This window comes from Octopus sinensis, linkage group LG10, assembly GCF_006345805.1.
Source record: "Octopus sinensis linkage group LG10, ASM634580v1, whole genome shotgun sequence".
Lineage (NCBI taxonomy): Eukaryota > Metazoa > Mollusca > Cephalopoda > Octopoda > Octopodidae > Octopus > Octopus sinensis.
The window spans coordinates 44,398,322-44,418,696 of NC_043006.1; the positions used below are offsets into that span (position 1 = coordinate 44,398,322).

Below are 20,375 nucleotides of genomic sequence, written 5' to 3' on the forward strand. Positions count from 1 at the left end.
CATATTCAAGGAAAGTGGGTAAGAGAAGTAATATTATAATTATGGAACTAAACCTTTAACACTTAATCCGGTTATATCTGGCCCAAATATTCTACCTGGTTTATGTTAAAACCAGATCCAACTTCTCACACCTACCCTACAATGTCATTCTAAAAATATACAAACACACCAATCAAATCTTGAAGCTGCAAGATAATGCATGATTTACTTACTTGTACTTATGACAGCGTTCACCCAGGGTGGGTTGAGCTGGCTTCTCCTCTGGTCCTGATGGCATCCCGACCCATGGCTGCCCATGCTCAACGGTCCTGTGCAAGGTCACTGGAGATAGCGAGCCATTCGCGGTTCCATCTGCGCAGACCGACCACCTGTGGACCTGAGAGTTTGGAGAGGTCCTCCTTTATTGTTGTTGCCCAGGTTTTCAGCTGCCCACCTGTGCGTTTGCACTAGTTGGGAAATGGAAGTGGAAGGAGGACATCGTGAATCAGCTCACCCTCTAGACGCCAGGCCGCATGACCAAACCACCTTAAGCGCCGGTATAGAAGCATCGAAGGGAAGGGCCAAAGATTCAGGTGATGACAAAGACTGGCTGTAGGAACCCAATCAATGTGTCAGCAGCGAAGAATGCGGCGGAGACAGTCATTGTCAAACACCTCCAGCCTTCGCTGATTGACAACCATAGAAGAGGATAGTACAAATGACGACAACGAGGATAGTTCGTTTGTTCCTACTATAATACATGATTAATTCAAAACAATGTGAATGAATAAGCATTACATTTGATAGAGAGAAGGTGCATGGCTCAGTGGTTAGAGTGTCAGGCTTACAATCATGAGGTAGTGAGTTCAATTCCTGGGCTGGGTTGTGTGTGGTATTCTTGAGCAAGACACTTTATTTCGCGTTGCTCCAATTCACTCAGCTGTAGAAATGAGTTGCAGCATCTCTGTTGCCAAGCTGTATCAGCCTTTGCCTTTCTCTTGGATAACATCAGAGGCATGGAGAGAGGAGGCTGGTATTCATGAGTGACTGCTGGTCTTCCATAAACAACCTTGCCTGGACTTGTGCCTCAGAGGGTAACTTTCTAAGTGCAATCCCGTCATTCATGACCAAAGGGGGTCTTTACCCTTTTATTTACAGTTGATAGAGTTATGTGAATGCTAAAGGGTTAAATGCCAAATAGTTTTTAGCTTTGACTCAATTTGTCGTAGGATCAATTCTCATTAAAATCAGTTCTGTCCTTCATCTTTGAAAGCGGACGGTATTATAAAATGGGTTTTTATATTATTTTGGGGTTGAGACAATGCCATATACTCCCAACTGTACAATATTTAGCCTTGTTCTAACTTAAATCTTATTTTCTATCTTTTGAGTTATGTGAAGATGCATGGCCAAGTGGTTAGAGTGTCGCATTCATGATCGCCATATCATGGGTTCAATTCCCGAACAAGGCAACATGTTTTCTTGAGCAAAGCGCTTCATTTCATATTGCTCTAGTGTGAGGACCGGCATGCCAAAGAATAGACCTATTTCCTCTGTGTATTGTAAAAGGCAACTAAAAGAGGTCAAGGTAGGATTTGTACTCTGACCTCATAAAACCCTAACCAGCAGCAACTACCCAAACTCTGAGAGGCACAGATGTGTCATCTACCTGAAGTAGGAAACCACCAACAAATTGCAGATGCAGTGACATGTTATCACAGCACATTTTCCCATTCTACTATTACTATTATCTTTTGTCCTTTACTTGTTTCAGTCATTGGACTGCAGCCATGCTGGACCACTGCTTTGAAGTATAATAGTCTCCATTTATTCACAGAGTCTAAGTTTCAATCAACAGACCTCTGGGTTGTGGACATGGTAAATTTCCACTACACCACTCTTCTCAATGAAGACCTTACTCTTTTACTTGTTTCAGTCATGTGACTGTGGCCATGCTGGAGCACCGCCTTTAGTCGAGCAAATCGACCCCAGGACTCATTCTTTGTAAGCCTAGTACGTATTCTATCGGTCTCTTTTGCTGAACCACTAAGTTACAGGGATGTAAACATGTCAGCATCGGTTGTTAAGTGATGTTGGGGGGATAAACACAGATACACATCCATATGTATATATACATATATACAACAGGCTTCTTTCAGTTTCCGTCTACCAAATCCACTCACAAGGCTTTGGTTAGCCCAAGGCTACAGTAGAAGACACTTGCCCAAGGTGCCACGAAGTGGGACTGAACCTGGAACCGTGTGGTTGGTAAGCAAGCTACTTACCACACAGCCACTCCTATGCATTATTTATTTTATTGTTTGTTATGGATTACATTACTTTCATTACATCATCCATCATATGGTATTTATTCACTATCTATTTATTTCTATACAATGCAGGTGACACGCTGTGCAGGTGGCACGTAAAAAACACCCACTACACTCGCGGAGTGGTTGGCGTTAGGAAGGGCATCCAGCCGTAGAAACACTGCCAGATCTGACTGGGCCTGACGAAGCCTTCCAGCTTCACGGACCCCAGTTGACCCGTCCAACCCATGCTAGCATGGAAAGCGGACGCTAAATGATGATGATGATGATGATGATGAATGGACTATGTCAAATGTATGGAAGAGAGTAACTGCACAATACATGCTGCAGCACTGAGATATTAACTCACTTACTTGGCAGAATGAAAAGGTGGCATTTCATTCTGCCAATTACTCCAAGAATCACATTTTACAAACTACATGTACAGATCTATGCATCGCAAATTGTTCCAGCTGTTTTTTCATTTACCATATTCAGGTCAACCAGAAGCAAATCAATTCCATAAAATGTTTCCCTCGTGTGTATGTGTGTATTACACGACGTTCTCCCATTGTTTACAAAATGAACTTAATCTTAAAAAATGAAATATCATGCTGACAACCATACAGTATGGGCATATTTTGGGTCAACTGAATCCACAACCCCATTTTAGTTCTTCAACAAAGAACTAGTTGGCCAATATTGGTTTCAAATTTTGGCACAAGGCTAATAAGTTTGGGGGAGTTACATCGACCCCAGTGTTCAACTGATACTTATTTTATCGACTTCAATGGGATTTGAACTCACACACAAATGGGATCAATATAATCAACTTGACCCCTAAACTGAAATTGCTGGCCTTGTGCCAAAATCTGAAACCAATATTTGCTTGCTTCTGAGATCTTCAGTGGTTGTAAACCTATCACAAATGACACCAGCAAAACCAAAAGTGTAAATCATTTTATTCTTTTATATGTTTCAGTCCAATGACTGTGGCCATGCTGGAGCTTCCACAATCATTAAGCAACATACTAAAACACTTTTAATGCTCAGTAATTGGTGAAATTCAATGTTAGTTATTGTGTCAAATATTGTAGGTTAGAAATTACTAATAGGATTCTTAAAACAGATTAGATATTAATCTAACTGTTACATGGAAATGTAAATATGCTTGCAAATTGTTTTTGTTACATGATATTCTTTGTTCTGAATACTTTTATTTTAATAAATGTTGCTTACTGCAAGTTATGGATGATTCTCTTATGACTTCGTTGCTTTCAGGCTTAGCATAAGGTATTTTCGTGCCCGACATCACAAAATGCGTCTGAATAAACATTGCTGGACAGCAAATAGAGACTCAGACATTGCTTAGAAAATAATTTTCATTTTTAACCTCGTATAGAGTATGCACTAGTGATTTTGACTTTTAAATTTGGGGAAAAAAATGTGGATTATACTCGAGGATTTACAGTATTTGAATTAAAGAAAGTGAAAAGTGGCAACCAAACAGAAAAGATCTTTCGACTGGAAAGTCGAAGTCCAGGAACTAACAATAACAGAAGGTATTTTTTGTCCAGTGCTCCACCAATTCTGCAATCTGCCATTCAATACTGTATACCATAGTTAGACTATTTTTTATATTAAGCAAATAGATTGATGGTACCATACGTAATCTTTTACTTGTTTCAGATATTTGACTGCAGCCATGCTGGAGCATCGCCTTAAAGGGCATTAGTTGAAAAAATCGACTCCAGGACTTATTTTTTATAAGCCTGGTACTTATTCTGTTAGTCCCTTTTGTTGAACTAAGTTACAGGGACACACCAGCATCGGTTGTCAAGCGATGGCAGGGAGCACAAACAAACAAATATATGCACACACACACACATATATATAAATATGTATATGTGTGTGTGAGTATATATATATATATATATATATATATACGACGTGCTTCTTTCGGTTTCCGTCTCCCAAATCCACTCATGGCTTTGGTCAGCCCAAAGCTATAGAAGTAGACACTTGGCCAAGATGACATGCAGTGGGACTGAACCCGGAACCACGTGGTTGGGAAAACATAACCAAGTATGTTTTAGTGAAAATCAATGACGAAAGACAGCAAAGACTTGGTTTGATAAAGTTTTTTTTTTAATTTGCCAAAAAGATGCCTTATTTTCTCTTGTTTACAAGGATTCAAAATTATTATATAGAGTAATTTAACAGCAAATTTAATCAAAGTAAACTGGACATGAGCCGTATTGGCAATAATTACTCAGTAGATTAGATGAGTCCAGTAAGCTGTTGGTTGCTTGGGTTGTGTTTTTAAGTAAATGACAAAATTATGATTTCGAAATATAACCTGCCCAAAAATTGTCATGGAAAGACTCGCACCCTACCTAGAAGCAACGTATAGCCTAGACAAGAAACACAACTCTTCCACGTCTTTATTACATAAGTTATGTCCCTTGATTTAGCTGGCCACGTTTCAGTTGTAATTTAGTCTTACTGATTCAAAGGGACACCACCATTTACAATTAGTGCATATCTAACGCTATAATGACTATGGGGAATGAATTCAATAATGCATGCTAACAAAGCACTTTGTTAATGTATTTGCCATAAGACCATTGACAGCTAACAGACCCTGGATATAGATTTCCTTATTCTCTCAAATTATTGTACACTTTACGGAGATGTACTTGTATAGCGAGTGTGTTTCTTAAATGGCTTATAAGCACCTCCCCTGCTGCAATTGTTATTGTACACTTCCTTTTCATCAATATGATTTATTCACCAGATGAGAAAACTAAAGAATATCTTCGACGTTAAACTGTCATCACGTCAGACTGTGGTTTTATACAAAATATTGACTCCTAAAAAAACCATCATGTGCCCAATGATAAATAGAGGAATTTGTTGTGGAATAAATGAAAACTGCCATCATAGATGACTGGACAATGTCAGTCAGGAATCGAAATTATATGCTGGTAATAAATATAAACAATCCCATGTGAGTAACCCAAGGGTCATACATGTATACCCAAAGCAATCGATGGCTTAAGATGAAGCTGTAACTCCATCATAATGAAAGCACAACCATTTAGTGGAAGTTCACTGTACATAAAAATTGTTGATGTTACAAGAGGTAAGTTGTCCTTAGAAAAAAAAAAAAAAAGCAATTAATACCATTCCCTTCAAAAGTGCCAGTGCCTGGAAAAGCACCAGAAGTCAATGTAAAGTGGTTGCTGTTAGGAACTACATCAAGTCAGAAACCATGCCAAAAAGCTAGATAAAACCCTCAGCTTGCAGGTTTTGTCGAACCATCCAAGCCATGGCAGTGAGAAAAGGACATTAAATGAGGGTGAATGATGATCATTCACTATAAGCATCAAGTGTAAAATATTTTTTTGTCTTCTCTATCAGAACTAAATATAATGGTTATTAGAAGCTGCTTAACCTCTTCATTACTAACCCGGCTGAAACCGGCTCTGGCTCTGAGTACAAATGTCTAGTTTTCATAAGTTTTGAATTAAAATCTTCCACCAAACCTAAGTCACAATTTATGTTCCTAACACTAGCTTAATGATAACTAAGTTATTTTACTAAATTCTTTGTTATATTGAAAGTAATTGAAAGAAACCCTGAACATCTCAAAATAAATACAGTAATGAAAGGGTTAAGGCCTTAGTGGCGAAAAGGGCTAAACAAAAGGTACTATTTAAGAAGAGTATTCCCGGTGCACACACTTGTGTACTCACGTATCTGTGCTAGCTAGTTGATCCTACGACTACCTAGCCTATAACAAATTTATTTACTTTATTTTTTAAAAATTGTTTACTATGTTTTTGTGTTTTATTTACTTATGCACAAGTATGCGCACTGGGACCACCATTCTAAAATAGTACCTAAACAAAATATACATGGATTCAAGTTTGCTAGATTTGTAGGTGAAATGAATCAAACCAGTAAAATATTTCATTACCACTGTAACAAATTAAAGTTGAGCTCAGGGAAGTGTGAATACAGGAATGAATTAAACAGAATAAGGGATTTTAATCTAGAGCTGCTCTTTTTCTGTCATCAGAAAATTGTACTTTTTCAATCAGGTGTGCCAAAGGAGCCTAAATTTCAACAAAGAAATTAAACCATGCCACATATGCAACTTGTCAGGAATCAACAACTTTGTCTGTGTTACTTATCTCCAGCAGTCATGACAATTAGGCTACTTCTGGATCTCTGATTAGCTCAACAATGTAGCATCAACCAAGACATTTCTACAATGACAGATGCATCTAGAGGAGCAGTCATAGCTTGGTATCTTTTACAATAACTCTAGACCAGAGGTTCTAACTTTTGGGGCCACTGTCCCCCTCATAACCACATAATACCCTCAGCCCCTACTTTTATGTATAAATAAATATTCTATATTTTACTAATTTATACATACTATGCATCTTTTGATATTTAATATATAATTTGTATACAATATCATAATAAATTCATAGCGTCCCCTAATCTACTGCCTTCCTCTCAAGGCCTCCTTTTTCTCTACTGTCCCCAGTGCCCACTTGGACCATCTCAAATCTCAGTTTGAGAACCTATGCTCCAGCCGAACCAAAACCTGGCAAGTAGACTTAATAAATGGTAAGTGAAAGAAGTTCATTCTGCATATATATATATATATATATATATTTATATATATATATATACATATACAGGGTGCGATGGGTAAATTGTCACCATTTTATGTTTTTTCATGCATGCACATTGCTTTTGATTTTGCCAACTATACAGTATAGTAGGGTCAGTTGAGCACCGTTTGTAAGAAAAACAGCAGCACGACACAATTCACTGCCAGAAATTTGGAAATGACATGCTGTACTTCTTGGCATTCACACCAGAAGCTCCAATTACAAATATTTCTGACTGTTTGAATGTCAATCTGAGGACGTACAGAGTAATAAAAATCAAACATCCTGATGTTTGGAGTAATGGCAATGTAATATTTCCATTCATCTTCCCACACAGCCTCAGACTCAACATGGAGGTCTACATCAAGTGCCTAGAGGAGGTAGTGTTGTCCTTGATCAAGAGGATGGCTGCTGGAAGACCCTGTCTGGCAACAGGACTCTGCACCATGCAACCCAAACAGAACCGAGTCATAATTTCTGCGACATTATCCTTAACTCTCCAGACTGCGCCCCACTTGATTGTGTGGGGGGTGCGCAGTTGAATGAGAGACCATCAAAACACCAAAGATGAATTGAAGGCAAAGATTATGGCAGCATTCACCAATTTAAACAAGGAGACTATCCAGAAGAGTTGCAGGAGATTCTAAAGTCGTCTGGAGGGCATGGCTATTTTATTGAATAAATTTACTCAATAGTATTTCAAGATATGTTAAATGAGATATTAGGGTTATTTTCATTTTTGCTTAATTTAGAAAGTTTATTCACCACACCATGTCTATTAAAAAGCATTCAGTCCACACTACAAAGTGGTTGGAATTTGGAAAGGTATCTAGCTGTAAACATCATACCAAAACTAATCTCACCTGTGCTAGCACCACACAAAAAGCAGAGTGGTTGGTGTTATGAAGGGCATCCAGCCATAAAGACAGTAGCCTAGGGTAATTTTTCTACCTGGCCGACTCCTGTCAATTATCCTGCCCATGCATGCATGGAAGAGGGATGTTAAGCAACAATGAGATAACTATCCATGAATGAATTGCTTAAATACACACCAAGTTTAGAGGTGTAACAGTATTGGATAGACCAATTTACATATTAAACACATTCTCCGCCAACTGGTATGTAAATATTGTTAATCAAAGTATGCTGTGCGTGAGAAAACCCGGCAAGACCAGTGAGAACAGTCATAATCAAAATAAATCAATTCATATATCAGAAAGCAGAACCAAATTGAGGTCGATCAACATCAGTGGGAATTGCAGCTGTGGTTAAGCAAACCATCCGATCGTGGTTGTTGCCGGCGCCGCCCCGGCTCGGTGGCACGTAAAAGCACCATCCGTTTCATGGCCGTTTGCCAGCGCTGTCTGGCCCCCGTGTTGGTGGCACGTAAAAAGCACCCACTACACTCACGGAGTGGTTGGCGTTAGGAAGGGCATCCAGCCGTAGAAACACTGCCAGATCTGACTGGGCCTGATGAAGCCTTCCAGCTTCACAGACCCCAGTTGAACCGTCCAACCCATGCTAGCATGGAAAACGGACACTAAATGATGATGATGAAAGACACAGCATTTTGCTTTGCAAGCATGATGTACTACCAAATATATGAAGGGTTTACAACAATATTGTGCCCCACTTATATGTTAACATTGCAATGTTATCTGTACAGACCTTCTTTAGTTCCGAGCCTACACTAAAAGTTATGTTTCGCATACAAATACATCTATAAAAAGAAATGCGATTAAAAAAGTAGTGGCTGTAAAACAAATTGTGGTGTCCTTGCAAGCAGTTTATATTTATTAATACCTTCAAAATACCACTATTAACAATTTAATAACTCACATTGCCAACTGACACAAAGCTAACACTGATTGGTATACAACTACATTTAAATGTCCAATATCCATCAGCTTCCATGCTGACAACACAGATTGTTAAACAATCCAGTCACACATTACCAGCTCATCAACAAAACAAAACAAAAAGACTAGCTTTCAAGTAGTTTCCCAGTTTATTTTGCTTCTGTACAAGTAGTTTAATAAGCCTCAATCTATTCTTTATCAACCTTGCCAGTTGATTGTTTGGAACCTCGGAGACGACCAGTACGACGGGCAGCAATAAGACCAACCTGGAAAAGAAAAGAAGAATCCATTTAGAATACATCAGAATGAAAAATTCATTATCATTGTCTCAAAAGAACAGAAGAATGTATTGCATGTACTGGAAGTAAGGGAGCAACCCCACTTACTTCCAATACATGCATGGTCAATCAACCATTACATAAGTGAAAAAAATACTGAATAAATAAATTCCACAAAGAAATTACTTCATCACAGTTTGAAGGTTAAACCTATTTCAATCAATATACTAAAAAGTTTAAATCATCAACAACAAAATTCAAGTCAGTGAAACATTATCCACTGCCCTCATAGTGAAATATGCTTAGGACCAAGACATTTTGGACTGCTGTCAGCTTCAACATAAGCAATTATTATCGAGAAGATATTAAGAAAGCAAGCTCCTCGAAGTCTCAATCACAAGATATCTCTTGAAATAAAAAATAAGTAACCTGCTTTCAGGCTAGAAGACTCACTACATTTTATTTAGAATGGAAAAATTAGGTTTAACTACATTTATCTACATTCAAGCAATAATATCTTATGCTGGATTATAGCAATCACAAACTGACAAGATTCTAAAACTTTACAAACATGTTGCTTTATCCAAGTCTGTAACTAAACACCACTTCCAACCACTCAGGTTTTGCACATACATGAGACTAAATTACCCTTTTGTCCTTTTATTCCAAGATGTTAATTTGAGATTTAACTTTTTCCTAGCAGGTCAAGCAATTCTGTAGACACAGTCATTTGCTTATGTTTACCCCAGTCCTCACTATACACATATCATAAGAACTGAATGAAACTATTTACCAAACCAAAGGAAAATCCAGGTGCTAAATATCTGCTGCAGTTTTTAAGCAGTAAATTAGATTCCAGTCAACACACTCAGAGTATTAAACATCTACACCAAAAGTTCAGGTCAAAGTGAAGAATTTTGTTACTCATCACAGTATGTAAATTCTTTTCTGGGTTTTAATCACTGACTGCATCATCTTCAAGATTACATCAACTAGTGCTTGTATTTCTAAAAGGTGCGTGGTTTAGTGGCTATGGTATTCAGCTCATGATCATAAGTTCCATTCCTGGCTGTGTTGTATCTTTGAACAAGGCACCTTATTTCACATTGCTCCTGTTCACTCAGCTAGTATATAGGAGTTGCACCTGTAATTCAAAAGACCAGCCTTGTCACATTGCATCTCCCTGATAACTGCATTAACCCTTTAGCATTCAGATTATTCTGTCAAATATAATATTTATTCATCCATATTGTTTTAAGCCAATCATGCATTATTTCGTAGCTTTAAGATTTCGATGATGTTATCACCTGTTTTTAGATTGACATTATAGGTTGGTGTGAGATACCAAATCTGGGCAGTTTTAACAGAAAACAGGTAGATTATTTGGGCCGGATATGGCCAGTTTAAACACTAAAGGGTTAAGGATACACATGTTTGTGGAGTGCTCAACCACTTGCAAATTAATTTCCCAAGCAGGCTGTTCCATTGATCAGATAGACTGGAACACCTGTGATTGTAACTGACAGACAGAAGAGTAAGGGAGTTTGTAATTCTGAAAGAAGTCCAGTGCCAAGGGTTTCAGAGATGTAGCACTGCAACTGATGTTAGGCAGACTAGCCATCAAAAAAAAAAAAAAAAAAACTGTTGGAAGAAAGACAAACATCCCTCTAAACCCAGCCATCTCCATAAAATGGTAAAGGGGAGGAAAAATAAAACATGCAGATTTATTTTATCCTAGTATTTCATTCTATTCCTTTATGGTACATCTGTTTTATGCACATCGAAGTCCACTTGTGCATACAATTCTACCCAGCTAAATAGCAGCCAATAAACCATTTTGATGATCAAACAAAATTTTATTTACTGGAATGAGACTTGCTTTGAGAGAAAAACCCTTTATCGTGTACTAAATTCTCAATTTTTAAATTCAAATATATAAGAAGGGGGTGTATTACAGAAATATAAAAAGATTAAATGACACTAAACAATATCCGCTGCATTTATTAAAAGACCAATTAGGTTCCAGTCAACATACTCAGGGAATGAAGCTATCAACACTCAAAGATTCAGGTCAAAGTGAAGAAATATTTTCCTCATCACAGCATGTTTGGAAACAAAGAAATTATGAAGTTGAATAAACACTTCAAAATAAGCATACTACTTTCCCCACTCAGCTGAAGGGATCTTGCTTGATGACCCCACTAATGCTGGTGCCATGTAAAAAGCACCCAATACACTATAAAATGTTTTGGCATTAGGAAGAGCATTCAGCCAGAGAAACCATGTCAAAGCAAACATTACAACTTAGTGCAGTTCTCTGGCACACCAGCTCCTGCCAAACCATCTGACTCATGACAGCTAGGAAAATGGATGCTTTTTATTTTAAATAGCACAAGACGCCAAAAATTAATTTCAAATAATTCTACTCAGCCAGGTGACATCAATCAGTCCAAATTACATATTCAACCCAGTCATATCTGGCCCAGATTTTCTACTTATTAAAAAAAAAAAAAATGTTAAAACGAACCAGATCCAACCTATCACACCTACCCTACAATGCCATTTGTAAAACATACAAAGGGCACCGTTGAAACCTCGAAGCTACAAAATAATGTGTGATCTTTTGACAGAGAAATCTGAATGCAAAAGCATTAAGTAATCTAAGAGACCAGACTAACGGATGGCCTCATCTGCATCAATAATATTCCCTTCAATGGAGGCCAGTGACGACTCCAAAAAATAAATAAAATATTCAGAAGTACCTTTCGCCCAGCTGATGTATCTCTCCGGACTGTTGAAGCTTTACCAATATGCTGATGGTTACCACCTCCGTGAGGATGCTCAACAGGCTAAAGAAAGAAGGGAAAATATAAATTAATAAGTGATCAATAATACAAAAATAGATCAAACAACGAAATCTGTAACTCAGCATTGATGAATTATATGTTTGGCAACTTACATTCATAGCAACACCTCGGACTTTTGGCCAACAGTTTTTCTTAGCTTTGTATTTATAATATGCACGACCAGCTTTCAGAAGTGGTTTATCTATACGTCCACCACCAGCAACAATACCTACAAATATCACAACAATCATGTGTAAGACAAAAAATAAAATAAAAAGCATAGCTAACTATTATGAACTCAAACTATTTAGTTACATTGATACATTGAAGCTCTGATGTCTGGCAACTGACTTGGTAAACACCCACAAATTATTAACCATCATGCCAACAACCACCTTGAGCACCTTGTTGCCAAGGCATTGCATCTTTTAAAACTTCCATGCTTCCTGAAATTCACCAACACTACACCTGATATCCCCCCTCCACACATGTATATGATGACTCATACTGTTCACTTTCCCGACTTTCATACATAATTCCATGTACTGAACATGCACCTTTGATGAATTGTAGTGCACCTGAGCACTATACACAATTTCATTATTATTATTATTTAATTGTAATTCTATTAAGTTCACTGCCATTGTTCCAATTAATTTAATGAAGAACTTATGAACAGCAAATGTTGACATTTTTCTTGTGAAAAGTAACATGCCCAACTGCACAAACTACATTTGTCAATGTCTACTCACCTATCATAGCACGATTGGTTGAAGGAACAACTTTCTTTGAGCCTGATGGTAACTTGATGCGAGTTTTCCTGGTTTCCAAATTGTGTGAAATAACTGTAGCATAATTGCCTGAAGCTCTAGCTAGCTTTCCACGGTCACCCGTCTTCTCTTCCACACTACAGATAATGGTACCCTCTGGCATAGCACCAAGAGGAAGAATGTTTCCAACCTGTAGAGTAGCTTGAGAAAAAAACCAAAAAAAAAAAAAAACCATAAAACTTTGAACAAAATACATTTAAGCATACATTCTGACTGATAAAAACAATAATCTGTAGCAAGTATGCTCTGCAGCAGCTTAAAAAATAATATGGATTTCCAATATTGGTACAAGGGAGAGCTGATTAACTAAGTGCAAGCATCCCTGCATTACAACCACCCCAGGCTATGGAGTTTCGTGTTTAAAAAATTGCCAAGTATGACTACTAATTTTAAGATATTGTCTGTAATTTTGCCGTTTTTAAGCTTGTGTTTCACATTAGTGAAGGAGCAGTAAGGAATGAAAACCGAGGTGCAGACAAATTGCCATGTTCTTGGGAATGTAAACAAACCAGCACCAGTTGTCAAATGCGAAAAGAGAAATAAAAGACAAACACACACAGGTTCTGAATTTCCAATTACCAAATTCACCATCAAGGTATTGGTTGCATCTGGGTATAGTAGAAGACACTTGTCCAAGGTGCTATGCAATGAGATTTATATTGAATTTCATGTGGGAGAGAAAAATCAACTACATTGCTAGAGACAACTACAGTGAAAACTGTGACCAAAGAGAAATTAAGTCAAACATGTAAGAAGCTACCCCACTGACAGCTCAGACACAACTTTTTCATAGCTTTAATGCAATGCTTAAAATGGTATGGCTCCTGACTAGATAAAGGACCAGATGCAACAAAATATATTAAGAACTAAGGTAATTATGTGTGTGTATGTAGATAGAGATAAATAGATAAGGCATTTTACAGACAAATATGTAAATGAAACTGAATACTAATGGAAAACCTCTTCTGGTTTGTAAAGGACGATTTGAAAGGCCTAAATAAGCACTTGAATTTGCACATGACAAAGTGTAACTAACCAAACCAGATCATTTTCGTGAGTTCACTCTCACATTTGGGGGGATATATGCAAAAATCTAGACATTATTTTGCTCTATTACAGAATTCCAAAGCTGCAATGGAAGTTCAGATTCACACAAAATAAGTATGAGAGTATTTTCATTTGCTATATTAAATTGCAAGAATACGTGTACAAAATAATATTTATTGTAATATTTATAGTTGCCTTCCACTAATTCTGCTCCCATGTTTGCCCTGGAATTAAGGAACCAATATTTCTACAACCTGTCCAACATGGACAGATTTGCAATCAAGAATGTGAACCTCTGAACAAAAGTGAATACTATCTTAGAAGTAATAGGATTTGAACTCACAACCAAGCCACAATTAGTTATTATGACATAAGTGCTCAATCAACCTATAACCTGTACATTCTTTTTAATTAATAATTAAATTATATTTCTAGTCCACACTGTCAAGTTCCAAATATTTTTTTACATACACTGAACATGGCAGAATTTAATATGAAATGGTTGAAATAATAAGCGTAGGAGTGGCCATGTGGTAAGTAGCTTGCTTACGAACCACATGGTTCCAGGTTCAGTCCCATTGCGTGGCACCTTGTCCTCACTATAGCCTCGGGCAGACCAAAGCCTTGTGGGTGGATTTGGTAGATGGAAACTGAAAGAAGCCCGTTGTATATATTGTATGTGTGTGTCCCCAACATCGTTTGACAACCAAGTAACTAAGCGGTTCAGCAAAAGAGCCCGATAGAATAAGTACTAGGCTTACAAAGAATAAGTCCTGGGGTCAACTTGCTCGACTAAAGGTGGTGCTCCAGCATGGCCACAGTCAAATGACCAAAACAAGCAAAAGAGTATCTTTAAAAATTTCAAAAACAAACTCACCTTTTTTGCCACAGTAAATGAATTGTCCAGTATATAATCCTTCTGCACAGACGAAGGTTTCAGTCCTTCGTTTGTAACGGTAAGGATCTCTGAAGCTGACACGAGCTAGGGGAGCCCCGCGGCCAGGGTCATGGAGGATGTCCTGAATTTACCAAAATAAAAAAAAAAGGAAATTTAATAAACATTGAAACACATTTTGAAATCTGAAAACAAAACCAGTAGTGATTGCCAAAAATCTATCAACCTCAACACCTGACCAGCAATATTTTCAATTCAATCACTTTTTCTTAACCCTTTCATTTGCCTCATATTACCAACTGCCCAAAACACCCCATTCATGTTTAAATGAGAATTTCAGAGAAAATCTAAGTACATTTGTGAAAACAAAGGATTTCACTAAGTAAGCAACCGAGTTACATTGTCCAGCTATTTCTTGGGCAAAAATTTTGGTTTATTAAAAGTAACATCTGGAAGTATCTTAAAATAAGCCTTACAAATTGATGAAAAGTTTAGGGATTAAAAAAAGCACATGCATTATCGCTGCATTGCTCATCTATTTTATAGAAAGTAAAAAAAAAAAAGAACAAATTATAAAGTTGTTGATGATAATATTGTATATTAATAAAGCATTTTTAATAATAGGAGTAACTTTGTTAAAAAAAGTTACTATGGCATCTCATGTAATGAGGAACATAATTGAAGTTGTATGGTTTTGACACACACACTTATACCAAGCAAAATATAAAGTCAGTCCCATGAATTTGGAATAACATTGTAGATTTAATAAATATTGTGATTTGACAGATGATTCAGAAAACATAACATGATGTTAGATGTAGTTAGTTCTCAGAAAAGAAAGGTAATCCGAAATATGACACCATGCTAATATCATTACATAATTTCTGAGTCATTGAACATGAGATTGAAACACTTTAAGATGGCGAAGTGCTTGTCTCTTCGAAAGGAGCACGTACGTGACAAATTTTAACCACTAACAAGCAAAATACGGGAGACAATTCAGCATACGTTTGAGTCTTGTTAAAGCTCCTCATTTAAGCATAAACTGCATCTTAACTAACTGCAGTAGCTATGAGAAAGAAGCACAATATCAACATGGGTAGGTATTGGTATCCGAAAATTTATATTGCAGAAATTATGGGGCTTACTAAAATTCATGTTGATCTTTAGAAGTTGTGGAAACTGAAACTCATTAACTCCCTCATTAATAATAATGGGGGGAAAAAGTGTTTAATTTTGGTACTACTTAAATACCCTAACAGGTGTGCATTGTAAAAACACCGTTACGTAGATGCATCGAGACCTGGGCGGAGGTAAAGGACATGGACCGCACACCTTTTCGGTAGTACTGATTATTTTATGTCATTCGATTTTCATAAATGGTTTGCTGTAGACATTCAACCATTTTTGACTTAGTTAATGAATTCTTGTCGGATTCTCTCAAATTAAATACTGGATAACTTACCCGGACCACACCTTTGATAAAACCATGACGTTCAGCAAAATCAATAGCACGAAGTTTAGCTGCACCTTTCCTGTGTTTGGTGTGGGCACGGAAGACGCTTCCAGCTCCCTTACGTTGGGACCTAATAACTCGTCCCATCTTGCGTCTGAAAAAAATATAGCAAACCAAGATACGTGAAAGCAAGGAAAAAAGAAGAAAAAAAACACTGAACAGCCGACAAAATAAACATATAAGAAATTTCGTAGATATCGCAATACATGTAAATTCTGTGAACATGTGACAACTGACGTTTCCGGTACCCTTCATTCTTGGGTCCATTTATTTTGTTCTATGTAGTAATAGCATTTTTGGAAGTTATGAAGCACATATTTTATTTGATTATACATTATTTATCAAAGTTTAGCCGGAACCCTTTTTTCTTTTATTACGAAAACCGAACGCTACTCAGAACTTCTAGTAAAAGTCTGCATGGTCTCGCCTACGATGCACGACACGTAGCTAACATTTATTTCTCTCGTTTAGTCAAAATATTTGGTGGAATGGGGATAGTCGTGTGAATGTAACAATTTCATTTAACTGTTGACAAACTAATACACATAGACTAACAGTAATAATAATCATTATTGTAGGAAACCCTCAAAGGAATATGTACAGAAAGCGATGAAAACGAAATTTTGTAGTGGGTGGGCTGTCGGTATGTTTTCATCATTTTATAACTCCACATTTTAAAACACTGTAAATCACAATTTTTTTCTCAATTCAACCGGTCTCTCCTCCCATACGACTTGAATTGAAGCTCACACAAGTGGATGTGTGAGAAACTAAACAGGAATTTTCTAAGTATCTATAAAAGGACAATTTCAATTGTTTAAGGGTATAACAGTAGAAATCGAAAGAATGCCGATTCCCCCCTATCAGAGCAAGTTTGATGCAGTACCTTTTCTAATTAAAACGATAAGGAGCTGTTGGGGGTTATTTTTTAACTAATTGAAATTTTCTTCACCTGGGGGAAGTCCTGATAAGTAGATACCTAAAGTGAAGGATAGCAACTGATGGCTAGTAGTAAAAGATAACCGAGTCATAACTTTGTCCCCAGTATGGTCTTTCAATATGCTAGAAATAGTAGCATATACAAACCATTCAACGAAGGAAGTGAAAAAAACGTATATAAAATTCGATAAGAATTGAATATATTTCCGCTTGTATATTTTCTAATATTTCCTTGGAAAGGGATGTCATTTTTTTTTCAGGGGTCCAAACAGTCTTATAAAGAAAGGAAAAAAAAAAAAGGGGGGAACGCTGCACGAGACACTGAAATGGCCAAGTAGGGTCGCATTGAGAACCTGTATTCCTGCAAATGTGGGATATATTTTGTACGAGAGTTCAGGTCACAACTATCCCGTACTATTTCTTGGCTTTGTCCATCTAAGATTTCATTATCTAAATGTATTCTTCCATATTCCAGACGGTTGAGTGATTTGAGCGAGACTTCGCTACTATTTCTAGCAACTCTTCGCATACAAGCAGTCACGTTTTTAATTCAATCGGGAGTATTTTTGAAAAATTACAAGATAACATCAGCCATTTAAAGCCAGGTAAAAAGGAAGAAATAATTATTTAGTTTAACTCTGTAATAGGTATCTTCTTAGTATTAAGCGAATGCAAACTACATTTAAAAGTAACCAGAATAGCATTTATAGACAGAAGTAATGCACATATATATGAAATATATAAAATTAAGCCAGTGAGATTACAAAATCAAGGCGATCTTAAATCTATTTAACACATAAAAAAGGAAAAGTGTTATATGTATTTTTTAACGGTATGGAATATGCGCTATGACGGCTGATGAACGAATGATCATCTGCACTCGTGTAATATAAAAAGTTTAAATATATAGCCACAAAAGTAATCATGAAAAAAATTCTACCTCAAAAATATTAATGAATGTTAGTACAATCAAATTAACATGTTTTTAAGATTACAGAAATTATAAAAATACTGATGTTAACAGATAAACACGAGGCACTAAAATTTTACTCACCACAATGTATACGAGTTAATCTAAGAAAGGAAGTAGCTGAGTTACATGCGCGTTAACTTGTATTTCCCGTGCTTAGTTTCGTATTTTACTATCGCAGAATTCAGAGAAAAATTTGCATTCTTGTAAAAAAAAAAAACATGTATAAAATAAATATTTTAAAAATTAAACGTGAAAGCCGTATATTATGATTGTGTTTAATGTTTTATACATATTGTTATCAAAATCAGTGGGTCCCAAACACGTACAGTTTATTGTTACCCCCTCTTTATGTAATCAGCCGGTTATCTCTATTAAAAAATACTGTTCACCAAACATGTCCCAATAAGCAGTTCCACGTGTATGCGTGCAAAAACATACACGTTTTGTTTACTTTCCAGCCACATGCTTCTTGTTTCAGTCTCACTGCATGGTACCTTGGGCAAGTGTCTTCTGCTATAGACACGGCCCAACCATAGCCTTCCGAACGAGTTTGGTAGAAGCCTGTTGTATGCATATATATGTTCTTGCATTTTTTTTCTCCTTGTTTTGTCGTGTGGTTGTTGAAAATGATTGTCATTGTTATACAAGCAGTGCCATTCATTTACAATATTTTGCAAGAACCAGTCTGACCAGAGGGAAATATTACCTTGCTTATATACAAATGAGGGTTGGCGACAGGAAGGGCATCCATTTGTAGAAAATCTGTTTCAACAAACTCCATCTGAACTATGAAAGCTTGGAAAAATGGACATTTAAATGGTAATGATTATATATATATATTTCATCAGCATCAAAATAAAAGTCAAATGGAAATTGTAGTTGTGATACCCATGCCGGTGGCACGTAAAAAGCACCATCCGAAGGTGGCCAATGACAGCGCTGCCTTGACTGGCATCCGTGCTGGTGGCATGTAAAAAGCACCACCCAACCGTGGCGGTTACCACCCTCCTCTGACCCATGTGCCAGTGGCACACAAAAAGCACCCACTACACTCATGGAGTGGTTGGCATTAGGAAGGGCATCCAGCTGTAGAAACACTGCCAGATCAGACTGGAGCTTGGTGCAGCCGCCCTGCCTCCCGGACCCAGGTTGAACTGTCCAACCCATGCAAGCATGGAAAAACGGATGCTAAATGATGACGATGGTGATGATATATATATACATATCAAAAGATGTGTTATAATACTATTCCACTACCATACCAACAATCCAACATACCTCCATCATCAGCTGCCCCACAGATATCATTATGGTTTCAACACTTGGGCAGTACCATTCAATCCAGTGGTGTCAACAGCACTAAAATAAGTGTTGTTTAGGAACAAACAAACTAAAGGAACCACAACTTTCAAAAACATTTACCCAATGTACAACCGTATTCAATAAGTAAATTACAACCACTCCTAAATATGTTATTAAACAGTGACAACTCTATTAAGTCATACAAAAATTATAATCCCTACCATCTTCCATGGTGTTATATAAAAGTAAAAGTTTAATAACCACATTATTTCAATCAATATATAGGCAGCATTAAACACTAACTTTACTAAAACTACAACAAGAGACATTTAAACCAATGTACATTGTATCGGTATTAATAGTAAACTGCAATAACTAATATATATATACTGTTGTTGCAAACCAAATCCCAAAACGAAATAATATATATATATATAGTAAATCCAAGAAAAAAAAAGCAAAGAACAACCACAACAAAAAGAACAACACAAGGATGTGGTACATGCAAAGTATTAGCAGATGATCAGGGAAGGAAAGAAATGTTTTGAACAAAGCTCTTTGTTAGAAACAGGAGATGGAGGAAAGTCTAAGAGAAAAGGAAGATGAAGGGAAAAAAATCATCAACGATCCATGCACTCTGTGCAGACTTTTAAGTTAGCAGCCCAAAACTAAACAGAGCTAAATAGCATGACAATAATACATCTATAATGACTATATGCCCCCGTGGTGTTTGATCAGAGGTTAAGGATGGATGAGAATTAATTCTGTAATGCAATTATTCTATTGTTCCAGTCCCAAGTTGAATTTCAACTATTGGCCAATTTGTCTCAAAGTTCTTACCTCAATGTAAAATTAACAAAGCGAACGTTATTTATCTCTCCCTTGATCATCTGACAAAAGCCACCAAAATG

The 20,375-nt window shown here is 36.9% G+C and overlaps 1 protein-coding gene and 1 long non-coding RNA gene across 2 annotated transcripts; one reads left to right on the top strand and one right to left on the bottom strand.

The window, feature by feature from the left end:
• Nucleotides 1–2,950: 2,950 nt before the first annotated feature.
• On the top strand, nt 2,951–16,387 carry LOC118765116. The gene is made up of 3 exons (XR_005000964.1): nt 2,951–2,960; nt 15,572–15,575; nt 16,151–16,387. It is a non-coding gene; the product is annotated as an uncharacterized LOC118765116 (long non-coding RNA).
• LOC115216619 (60S ribosomal protein L8) lies at nt 8,969–18,392 on the bottom strand. The gene is made up of 7 exons (XM_029786101.2): nt 18,244–18,392; nt 16,200–16,344; nt 14,717–14,858; nt 12,715–12,933; nt 12,076–12,191; nt 11,879–11,965; nt 8,969–9,104 (listed from the first exon to the last, which is right to left on the bottom strand). Exons 2-7 carry the CDS (start codon nt 16,335–16,337, stop codon nt 9,027–9,029), a joined length of 780 nt encoding a protein of 259 aa, XP_029641961.1. The 5' UTR covers nt 16,338–16,344; nt 18,244–18,392; the 3' UTR covers nt 8,969–9,026.
• Nucleotides 18,393–20,375: the final 1,983 nt, after the last annotated feature.

Bases quoted from the DNA above. Each gene is read 5' to 3' on its own strand.
- LOC115216619 (XM_029786101.2), bottom strand. From the start codon at position 16,337: ATGGGACGAGTTATTAGGTCCCAACGTAAGGGAGCTGGAAGCGTCTTC. The intron at 14,859-16,199 runs GTAAGTTATCCA...TGGTAAATTCAG, and splicing joins TTATCAAAGGTGTGGTCCGG to GACATCCTCCATGACCCTGG. The intron at 12,192-12,714 runs GTGAGTAGACAT...TGATATTTGTAG, and splicing joins AACCAATCGTGCTATGATAG to GTATTGTTGCTGGTGGTGGA.